Source organism: Mus musculus, chromosome 14 (assembly GCF_000001635.26).
Source record: "Mus musculus strain C57BL/6J chromosome 14, GRCm38.p6 C57BL/6J".
Lineage (NCBI taxonomy): Eukaryota > Metazoa > Chordata > Mammalia > Rodentia > Muridae > Mus > Mus musculus.
Window position 1 is genome coordinate 49891599 of NC_000080.6, and position 11801 is coordinate 49903399.

The 11801-nt window shown below is 35.1% G+C and overlaps 1 protein-coding gene across 1 annotated transcript; it reads right to left on the reverse strand.

Annotated features, from left to right (window-relative positions):
• Positions 1-2659: 2659 nt before the first annotated feature.
• On the reverse strand, positions 2660-10343 carry Olfr722 (olfactory receptor 722). The gene is made up of 2 exons (NM_146494.2): positions 10311-10343; positions 2660-4208 (listed from the first exon to the last, which is right to left on the reverse strand). Exon 2 carries the CDS (start codon positions 4200-4202, stop codon positions 3276-3278), a length of 927 nt encoding a protein of 308 aa, NP_666705.1. The 5' UTR covers positions 4203-4208; positions 10311-10343; the 3' UTR covers positions 2660-3275.
• Between the last annotated feature and the right edge of the window lie 1458 nt (positions 10344-11801).

The following is an 11801-nucleotide window of genomic DNA, read 5'->3' on the forward strand; positions in this document are numbered from 1 at the left end:
TATTCACTCAAAGGCCCAAAAAAGAATCTAGATTGGTTTCAGTTATATAAAGAGTGTAGAGGTCATTACAGGTGTTAGTCACCTCTGGTCCTTGTTAGGCAAGCCTCTGACTATCCAGACAGATAATGTAAGGGTCATTTAGACTGTTTGGTATCTCTGGTCCTAGTTTTGGGAGCCCTGGCTATATAGGTAATGTGATGGTCATCTAGATTACTAGTCATTTCCTGTCCTGGCTATGAGAGCTTGCTATGGCCTGGCCCAACAGATAACACAGGTCACTAGGCTATTAAACACCTCCAATCCCCCAGGTTTTGGTGGGAAAATAGGTTACACACCGTTTCCCTCAAGAAGACAGCTCTGCATGTGTAATATTTCTGGTGGAGATTAAGGCTTAAGAACCTTCATGCTCCCAACATCCCCTCACTTCAATTTTATTCTAAATTGAGTTCTTTATTTTCTTTTTTTCCCTTTTACTTTATTCTTCTGTCAAACAATAAATCATGGAGGGAGCTTCCCTTCCCTCCCCTCTGTCCAGTTCCCCACATCTCTCACAGATCCACCACTCCTCCATTTCCCTTCAGAAAGCAGCAGGCCTCCCAGGGTTAGCAACCAAACATGGCATAACAAGATGCAAGAAGCCTAGACACAAAACAGCATATCAAGGCTGGGCAAGGCAATCTAGTAGTAGGAAAGGGATCCCAGAAGCAGGTAAAAGTGCCAGAGACCTCCCCAACTCCATGGTTAGAAATCCCACAAAACTCCTAAGCTAACACAACTGCACATATGCAGAGGACCTAGTACAGACCCATGTGGGATCCATGGTTGCCACGTTGGTCTCTTTGAGCCCCAAAAGCCCTGCTTACTTGATTCTGTAGACTCTGTTCTCCCGGTATCCTCAAACCTTCTGGTTTCTACACTGCTTTCTCCTCTTTTGAGGTGCTCTCCGAACTACCCCTAATATTTGGCCATGGCTCTCTATACCTGCTCCCATCAGCTTCTGGAGGAAACTTCCCTGGTGACTACTGGGCTAGGCATCTTTTTTGTTGTTATTTTTTCTTTTCTTTTTTTTTTTTAATTAGGTGTTTTCTTCATTTACATTTCAAATGTTATCCCCTTTCCTAGTTTCCTCTCAGAAAATCCCCTATACCCTCCACTCTCCCCCTGCTCCCCAACCTACCCACTCCCACTTCCTGGCCTTGGCATTCCCCTATACTGGGGCATAAAATCTTCACAAGACCAAGGGCCTCTCCTTCCAATGATGGCCAACTAGGCCATCCTCTGCTACATAGGCAGCTAGAGACACGAGCTCTAGGGGTACTGGTTAGTTCATGTTGTTCTTTCTCCTATAGGGCTGCAGACCGCTTCAGCTCCTTAGGTACTTTCTCTAGCTTCTTCATTGGGGACCCTGTGTTCCATCAAATAGATTACTGTGAGCATCCACTTCTGTATTTGCCAGGCACTGACATAGCCTCACAGGAGATAGCTAAATCAGGGTCTTATCAGCAAAATTTTGTTTGTATATGCAATATTGTCTGAGTTTGGTGGTGGTTTATGGGATAGATCCCCTGGTGGGATAAAACATAAATACATACACACACACACACACACACACACACTCATGTATATACATATACATGTATATAGATACATGTGTATATGTATATATATGTATATACACAGGTAGATAGATAGATAGATAGATAGATAGATAACATTTTCTTCTACTACCTATATGTTTCTGCATATCTATGTGTTTTTTACGTGCTTGCTATTTTAAGAATTACTATAAAAAGGAGGAGACAACAGTTAACTGGGGTGTCTAAATTTCATTTCCAACAAATGTGTGCTTGGTACTAAGTTTTCTGGATGACATAGTAAGTAGATGACATTTTATGTAGTTTTAAAAGAAATTCTCTATTGTTCTATATAATGGTGGTATAAATCTCTATTTCCCCCTGGGAATTAGTATAATAATAATAATAATAATAATATATATATATATATATATATATATATTATTTCTGAGACAAGGTTTCTTTGTATAGCCCCTGGCTGTCCTGGAACTCACTTTGTAGACCAGGCTGGCCTCGAACTCAGAAATCTGCCTGCCTCTGCCTCCCAAGTGCTGCAATTAAAGGCGTGTGCCACCACCACCCGGCCTAGTATAGTATTTTTAATAACTGTTACTTATACTAGAATGAAACATCTGTGAATGAGAGAACTCTGTGAAGAGATTTATAAAATATAAATGAAAAAACTTATGATCCATGAGCTGGTAATATTTCTTAGCAAGTAAAGGCACATACTGCCAAGCCTGATAATCTAGGATCGATTCCAAGATTTTACACATGAGAAAAAAGTAATAATATCCTTAGTTCATGAATTGGAAGGATCATTATTGCTAAGATGTCTGTTTTGTTGAAAATTGTAGTGAGATTCAAAATAATTGCAAACATATCAATTAATTATTCAAGTAACAGAAAAATCCCATTTTACTATGATACATTTACTACCAAAATATAGTAGAAATAAAACTGAAGGCTTACGATAAATAAACTGTTTTATGATACAGTCTGGTAAATGTTCCCACGACTCCATTGTCCTCTATGAAAACTAAGTCTTTATCGTGTTCAGGGGGAAAAAAAGCCCACATACCAGGTTACATTCCATTTAATTTTATTTTGTTAATCATATATTTTTCTTTTATACAGAATTTTTAGTATTTGTCTTAAATCAAATAGAAAACACTGGATAATCATTATAAATTTCAGTTGTATGATTTTAGGATTTCAATAACTAAAGCTACCTAAAAAATGCTCTAAAATCTTTATCCAGGTCACATTCTGCTGCTTCTACATCCCTTAACTCTATTGTAACTATTCTCTTCCTTTTATGTCCTTCAATTGTACTCAAAGCTTCAAATCTTTGAGTTCCAGTGCTTTCTATGATGCTTGTTTCATAACTGTTATTTGTTTCTGCTAAATACTCTTGATTTCAGTTAAAGTCTACTCAAGTGTCTTACTCAATAGCTAAGGTCTAAAAATACCAGAGCATTGATTCTAGTGAATTTTTCGAGTTCGAAGGTTTGGCTTGGTTTCATTCACTGGAATACAACCCTGTCTCATTTGTGTTCTTAGAATAAAGTCGGAAAACTGGAAGTACCTAACACAGCATTTGCTAAAGAACTGATTCAATGCATGAATAATTGCATAGTTTAATTAATTCAAACTGTATTCTCACTCTCTTTCTCTTTGCTTTCTCTTTCTTTTATCCACTCAGCAAATCACATACTGACTTAACAACTTCCTCATAGAAGTTTTCACTTCCTGGTTGCGAAGTGTATAGATCACAGGATTCATCAAAGGAAAGATGACCGTGTGGAAAAGGGAAACAACTTTGTCAGCTTGGAGAGCCTGGAAGGGGCGGGTATAGATAAAAATGGCAGGCCCAAACATGAGAAACACAATTATAATATGGGTGGTGCATGTAGAGATGGCTTTGCTCTTCCCTTCAGAAGAATGTCCTTTTACGTGGTAGAGAATGACAGCATAGGAGGCCAGAAGTCCCAAGAAGCATAAGAGGGTAAGTAGACCACTGTTAGAAACCATCAGGAGCTCCACAGCAAAGGTATCAGTGCAGGCTAGCTTTACAACCTGTGGAACATCACAGAAAAAGTTATCCAGCTGGTTTGGCCCACAAAAGGGCAAGTTTAGGATAAGAGCCACTTGTACAATGGAATGAGCAAAACCCCCAAGCCACAGAGCCAACAATAAGGCATAACAGACTCTAGGGTTCATGAGAGTGGAGTAGTATAAAGGACGGCATATAGCGATATAACGATCAACGGCCATCACAACAAGAAGAAACATTTCTCCTGCTCCAAGAAAGTGCAGAAAGAATAGCTGAGTGATGCAGGCTTTATAAGAAATGACTTTTTTCTCACAGAAGAAATCCACAAGCATTCTAGGAGCTACAATGAAAGAGTAGGAGGCATCCAGGAATGCCAAGTTTCCCAGAAAGAAGTAAAGTGGGGCTGTGAGTCCAGAGTCTGATCTAATGGTGAAAATGATAAGAAAATTTCCAGGGAGAATTATTAGGTAGAAAACTGAAATCAGTGCGAAGACCAGGAGTTGAGCTTCTTGAGACTGGGTCAGGCCAAGTAGGATGAATTCTGTTACTACTGAGCTGTTCTTGATCTCCATCACTTCCTAATCCGTAGAATAAAACATGTTATTATACGTGACTTTTCTTCTGTTTCACAACTCAAATCCATATGAGAGCAGTGCTTGCCATAACCAGTGCACCACAGTTTAAACCACCTCTACTAACCCATTTTCCTAATCCTCACTAAGATACTGTTCTTTTATGGATACTTACATTCCCACTTAACTTCATGCTTCTACATACCTGTAATTTTAGAATTATGCACTAAATTTCATAGCTACATCAACCAATCTTTTATTATTTTTCCTTCTGTTAGTCATGACTCATTTTTTTTTTTTGGCTAGAATATTTGCTTTTTTTTTGCCTTCTTTGTATAATCACAAAGAAAACTGCATTTTAAATAGTTTTTCTACCTCACTTTCTATGACATGCATCATTTATGGTTCTTATTTCCTTTCTGGAATTTTAAATTGCTGTTTTCCCTGACATTGCTGTTTTATTGCCTATTGAAGGTCAGCTTCAATACAACAGGTTTAACTGAGGAGTGTGGCTTTGATGACTGGGGTTGGTGCTAATAGCCGCAGATGGAGATCAGCACTAGTAGAGCTGACAGGGGTTGGGGGGGGGGAGACTCAGTTCAGGTAGCAACTGACAGGGACTGCTCATGGTAGCCAGTGACTAGAGAAATAAAGAGGGAAAATAATCACACACACACACACACACACACACACACACACACACACACACACACACACACACAGTGGATGATGCAAGACAAGCTCCAGTGAGCAGGCTCCAACAAGTGAGTTCCTTCAACTTCACACATACATACATACATACATACATACATACATACATACATACATACATACATACATACACATTCATGCACTGTGTGGTGGAGCAAAGCTTAAACCATTTTACATACATACAACTTACACACATTTTTGGTGGATGGACCAAACGCCAATGAGTTGACTTCAACCACTTTACTTACACAACCATCCATGTTTGATGGATGGAAGCAAAGCTTCAACAAGCACACTCCAACCATTTTTACACACACACACATATACACGCATATATATTACAAACTCTAATAAGTCGGCTCCAACAACTTTATTTTCTTCTTCCATAGATTTTATATCCCAGAAAAATCTTTCAAGCAACATAGAATTGTACTGTGATTAAGTTCTATTTTTCTTTTTGAGAATTTTTATGAAAAAACCCAATATATTTCCAAATACCTTTACATGAAAAAAAACATTGCATAGAACATATAAAGAAAACAAATAATTTCCAAAAATCCATGTACAGCTAAGCAACTTGTTATAGACTAACAAAGAATGAGCAAGCAAGGTAATTTTCTCAGCCAGTTTTTCTTACTGGCAGACAGCAACTTGCAGATCAATTATTTTATCATTCATCATTAAAGGAATCTTTCCAAAATCTTAAAAGATCACACATTTACACTTTTATATAAGAAACAATCAGCCATTTATATTTTAAATCCTCAGAATGAACATCTACTCATCAGCAAATTTTATTAAATCACATCAGGAAGCTGGGGGCAAAAAATGTGTACAAGATATTCATCATCTTGATCCTGAGCTCAGCTTCAGGAAGAGAATTGTGTCAGTCTGTCCTACCATTCTTCTTGTTCCCTGACCTAAAAATCAAAACAAAACAGAGCAAAAACCCAAAAACCAACCAAACAAAACTCTAGGTTAACTATCAGGACTGTACCTTTCTGAACTCAATTGCCTCTAAGATTTTCTACATTAGAATCACTAGCAAAACCATCTTAACCCATTTTGCCTAACACCTTATTTTTCCAAATGCTTTCTAAGGATGGTGGTCATAGCTGACAATCTTCGTTTCTAAGTTATTTACTAGTTATTTATTTAGTGATTGAATCATTAATCTGCTCCAGCAGCAATGCCTAAGAAAGATCAGGCACTATAATTGTGATTGCCAGAGATACTGCCCAATAAAGTACTGGCAGCCCCTTTAGAGTTTTTATACAGCCTTTAGATTAGTAGTGATGTGACTCCACAACAGTAATAAGTTCTCAGGACACTTAGAGTTGTGGCCTCTTTGAGGGACATCCATGTTGGTTGTACTAATGGGTGGACCACATTCTATGAGTTCCAAAGCTGCTTGTTGTTCTTCTTGAATGGCCTACAATAGTTGATTATGTGCATTCTGACCTCTAATCTTGTTGTCAGGATCTCAAAAAAAAAAAAAATCAATACCTTCGCTTCACTTATAGGTGTCCTCCTAATTACATATCTGACTAACTAAACCTACATGTACATTCTATGCCTAAATTCTTGTCATTACCTTTTAGGAGGATTTACTTTTGATTTATTGATAATATATCTATTTCTATATCTAAGAATGGTACCAAATGATATATTTCCCACAATTTTTGGCATATTGTACCTCTTATCAGTACATGTAAAAAATTTGATGATCTCAACTGATAAAACAGAGCAGGAAATGGACATGAAGAAGTTATATTCAAATGTGGTCCTTTAATAATTTAGAAAATGGAAAAAAATATCATTAATTTTAAATATGTAATGAGTTAATCTGTTATCATTGCCAAGTAATAGGGAAATGTGTATTTATTGTTTAAGGATTAGAAAATTATAGTTTTATTAATTATTGAAATTTCATTTAGCCACAACAAATTATGGCACTGCTTATTAAAACATTCCTCCTCTGTGTCTGTAAATTTTGCATTAGTAAGAGTTATATTTATGCTACAAAAATCTATGATTCATTTTTATCTGAATGTTATTTTTCAGAGTAGAGTGTAGCCAATCCAGAAATGTGCACATGAAGATCCATTTGAGCACATAAAATAATGGAACTTCTCTATATATACTTAAGAAAATCTTATATTGTGCCATAATTCTATGATGCCATACTTCTAAGAAAAAAAAAACATTGGGACAAGTAGTTATATTTTTTGAGCCTGTGCATGCTCTATTTTTAAAATATATGCCTTAAAACACAAGCTAATATTTATTAGAACAAATCACCATAATGTGGCATACAAAATCATGTCCTCAAACAAAAACAATATAATGCAACAGTTTCAGATGCAAGCAAATTGGAAATAAAAAAAAAATCAATGAATTACTGAAGGATGTTAAAACATAAGTCATCTGAAATAGTATGTGTCTGAGGGGAGATAGTCACAAATATAATTTATGTGAACTCTCCAAAATGGAAGCAGAAACTTGATGAGGTATTGATTAGGTTCTGAACTGAAATGGAGGTTCACAATGTACATGAGAGTTTTAATATTATGAAAGTAACTTAGCAATGTGCATATTTCTTAAATATATTTATGATCAACAAATAATACACTTAAATGGTGAATACTTATCAAATGATGTTTATGTCATTATGTTTAATATTGATGGTTAATTTTGAGGGTTAATTTCAAACAGGGTAGATTTTTTTATTAAATTTGGCAGAAATCATTAATAATCTTTCCATGTTAATAGAGAGAAGGAGAAAGAAAAATTAAAAGTCAACTTGGAAAGTCCCTAAAGAGAATTTGTGAGAATTTTTGGCACCATTGTGTACTACTGCACACACACACACACACACACACACACACACACACACACACACACACACACACACACACACACACACAGACTTATAGGTGAGTAGTAACATTGTAATTATTGTGCCTAAATGTTATGGAACAAGTATGTAACATGCATGGGCACATATTTAGACACACCCATACATATGGAAAAGTATAAAGTCACATAAGTTTAAATGTAATCAAACTGAATGAGGAAAAATATTTTCTTTGATCTCTTTGAACTCATTGCAGAGTTTCTTTGTCATTTATTTATCTGTACGTCTGCTCACCATCACATGCATGCCACACTGAGAGTAAAAATCTTTCAGAAAAATAAGCTGAGTCCTCTTTCCTATTTATACATTGTGACATTACAACACTGATACACAGTTAATTTTTGACACTTCCCTACATTTATAATCCGAAGACTTAAGCATTACTGAGAGGAGCCATCTTTTCTTCTTTGCTATTTTCTGCATTTACCTTAAATCCCGCTGCCTATCATACAGAAATCTGTGTTATTGAATATCTTTAGCCAACCTCTTCTCCTCTTTTGTTCCCATTGGTTTCAGTGTTTGTTTCAGTAATTCTCAAATTGTGTTCCCTGTAATTGGGAATAGGGATGGAACAACTGGGCATTTATCCGTACAAATTAACTTCTAAGGAGAGAAGTTTGAAACAATGTACTGCAGAAGAATGAGTGTTTTATTCCAGTCAACTAAGATGATAAAGGGTTGATTGTTAGTGTAGGCTAAAATAGAAGCCTCAATTCTTTGCAGTTTTGAAATTTGCTAATTTCAATGGATTAAACAACAACAAATGCAATTTACATTGAAAATACATATGCAGAAGATACAACTTTCTCCCCTTTTTCTCAGGGTTCATTCACATAGGCACTGTTAAGGGCAACACAGCATGCAATCATTCCCAAAGCCAAAATCTCAGGAACAAGCCTTCTATGCTAACCGTGCACTTCCTCTCCTTCCTTGCCTTCTCTATCATCTTTATGGTTTTTCTCATGATCTTTCTTTTTTATTTGATTTCTGACATCTCAGATTTCAGATCATGTACTCTTCTACATGTGTTTTTGGTTTCATTGTTTATTTTTCTTGCAATGCATATCTCCAATTTTTCTGTCCCTTTGCTATTTTCTCAGTACCTCTCAATCCCCATACTCTTTGAGTTAGTAGTTTTTGCTTTGTTCTTTAAACTTACCAGCTAGTTATGTTCAATCAAGAATTAGTTATAAAAGAGGTTGTCAATGTGAAAAAAGAGCAAGAGAAGTTTGGAGAAAGGAAAGTGAGTGGGGGAAATGATGTAGTTATATTATACTGTCAAAAATAAAGTAATTAAAAATGTACACACAGACACACACAGACACGCAGACACACAGACACACAAACACACAGACACACACACACACACACAATCTTTCACTGGGTTTAAGGTCTGGATCACTGTAACTATTGCACAGTAAAGACTTCCCAAGTGTCTATTTTGATGGGTTCATTAATAATTGGCAATGTTTCTCTCACTCGTCAATGCTGAGCCTTTTCTTCTGAATTTTATCTTCTTTGAAATGTTTTCATCTAAATTACTCACGAATCACTTGCCATTCTCTTTCATGGTTTTCCTCTTTCTAACTCATCTTGGAACAAATGATGTTCTTTTTCTTTTTCAAAATACATCTCTAATAAATATACCTGCTAAATAACATGTTATATCTGTAATTCATTCACTATATAATTTTAAAATAGATGTGGATGTCTTTAAAGTATGCAGTTGCATCTAAGGAGGAGAATAAACTTTTCTGCTTTGCTTAAAAGTAGACAGTACTTTTAAAATAACTTGATTAATAGTCAGTGTCTGAGCTGACCTAAGAAAGAATTCAGTGATTAGATAAATTATGCTACAATATGATGAATTGCTATATTGGTGGAATTTTTCTGATTTCCTTTGTGTTGGCCTCAGGGTCTCAGACAGATTTGTGCAAACAAATTACTAAATTACTCTTTCTGAATTTCAGTTCCTCAAGTTTGATTCTTGTATCGCTCTATGCTAGGATCACTGTACAAAACAAAAACCAGTTCACATAAGCAGGGTTACAAGGTGATTTGCAAACCCATTAAGTTTGTTGTAACATTAAGCTTACTTACTTTTTCTGATATAAAGTGGTGCTAATCTCTTTATTCACTTTATTTTAGTTCAGTATTGGGGAAGATCCATAGTTTACATTAGATTCAAATTGAAATTAAGTTTGGGAATACCAAAGTTTGGGAATACCAAATACTGTTATTTCCACTTGTTTTAAATAAAATATTAACCTCTTCAATTTTGGGCATTAGACATGCAGGAGTATTATTAAATGAGGGTAGGAAATAGTACACAGCTGAATTTAGTGCTCAGTCTTACTCTGTTTCAACAGCATTGATCTGCATTCATGATTTCATTCCAACTGTAGTCCCATAAAAATATAGCTGCTTTTCTACTTATTTGTATATATTTTATAAATACAGATAATGACAAATCATTTCACCTTAGTAGCAGTCCAATATTTTCAAAAAAGTAGCTGTTCCTTTCCATTCATGGGAAAAAATGAACTGATCATGTAAAAGTTTTCTTTAAATATGTTTTCTCATATTGGTGAATCTTTAGATTATGAAATCTCCTCTTCAGATTTGAGATGCAAAACAAAATGTGCTTGGGGATTTTATTAGCACTTGTTTAATACAAAAGGGAATTAATTGAACAACAATCCAAACAGGTAAAAAAAAATTTCCCATGTACTTTTTAAGTACTATATGGTCAAGAAAGATGGCATCTCAGACATCACTGTTCATGACACAGTTTTAAATTTTCCAATTATCAAAAACAGCTACAATGGTATAACAATTAAGTTTACAAGGGAAAAGAAACAAAATATCCATGTGCCTAACAACAGTCAATTCATGTTTATGAAGAAATTAATTAGTAAGCCTCAGTCAGTAATAAGTATACAAGAATACAAATATATTAAGTGACAAGACAATATTACATGTACTATGTATCATTTCTTTGAAAGAATAATGTTCTTCCTTTTGGTGATTGCAGTCTAGTTCCTCTTTGAATGTCATCTTAAAAAAGAATAAATTATTTGTTTTAATATTTGTATTACATATGTTAATTTTGTTTATAATATATTTCTATTATCTTTGGGCTGTATGATTCATATGGTTCTCTTTCTCAGTTAAATATTAGTGAATATTTTGTTTTGTCTTGCTTGATTTTGGTAATTTTTTGTTCCATTGGTTCTTTGTTTGTTTAGATTTTTGTGTTTTTTTCTTGGCTTTAAAGTTTTTGATTCTTGTCTCTTGGTCTGAGAGAGAGAGGGAGAGGGAGAGGGAGAGGGAGAGGGAGAGGGAGAGGGAGAGGGAGAGGGAGAGGGAGAGGGAGAGGGAGAGGGAGAGGGAGAGGGAGGAGAGGGAGAGGGAGAGGGAGAGGGAGAGGGAGAGGGAGAGGGAGAGAGAGTTAGGTGGTTAGGGATAGAGGGAGGATCTGAGATGGGTTGTGGGAGAGAAAACATGATCAAAACATATGTGAAGGATAATGTATTTAAAAGATTTAAAGGATAGCACATAAAAGTAAAATATTTATTAATAATAATAATTTCTGTGTTTTCATTAATTTAAATGAATTTGAATTTTGGTGTTTTGAATGTAAATAAATCTAAATTTAACTTTACACAATTAATTCAATGCATTTACATATACCTTTATTTAAACTTTTGTCCAGTTTAGCCACAAGTATAGTAATATTTAAAAGTGAATTAAAAACTTAAGTACAGCAGGACCATTTTATCATATTTTCTTTTTCCTTATGGAGATTGTGTTGAAACATATAATATTTCTCTGCTGAAAATAAATAACATTATACATACATCACCAGTTTTATATGAAAATACATAAAATGAATATTCAGAAATACAGTAACTTATAAACACAGGAAAACTGGAGTAAAAGAGCAAAAGAAACACATGTAAGAAACAAAT

Excerpts from the sequence above, each read along its gene's own strand:
- Olfr722 (NM_146494.2), bottom strand. The coding sequence starts at position 4,202 with ATGGAGATCAAGAACAGCTCAGTAGTAACAGAATTCATCCTACTTGGC.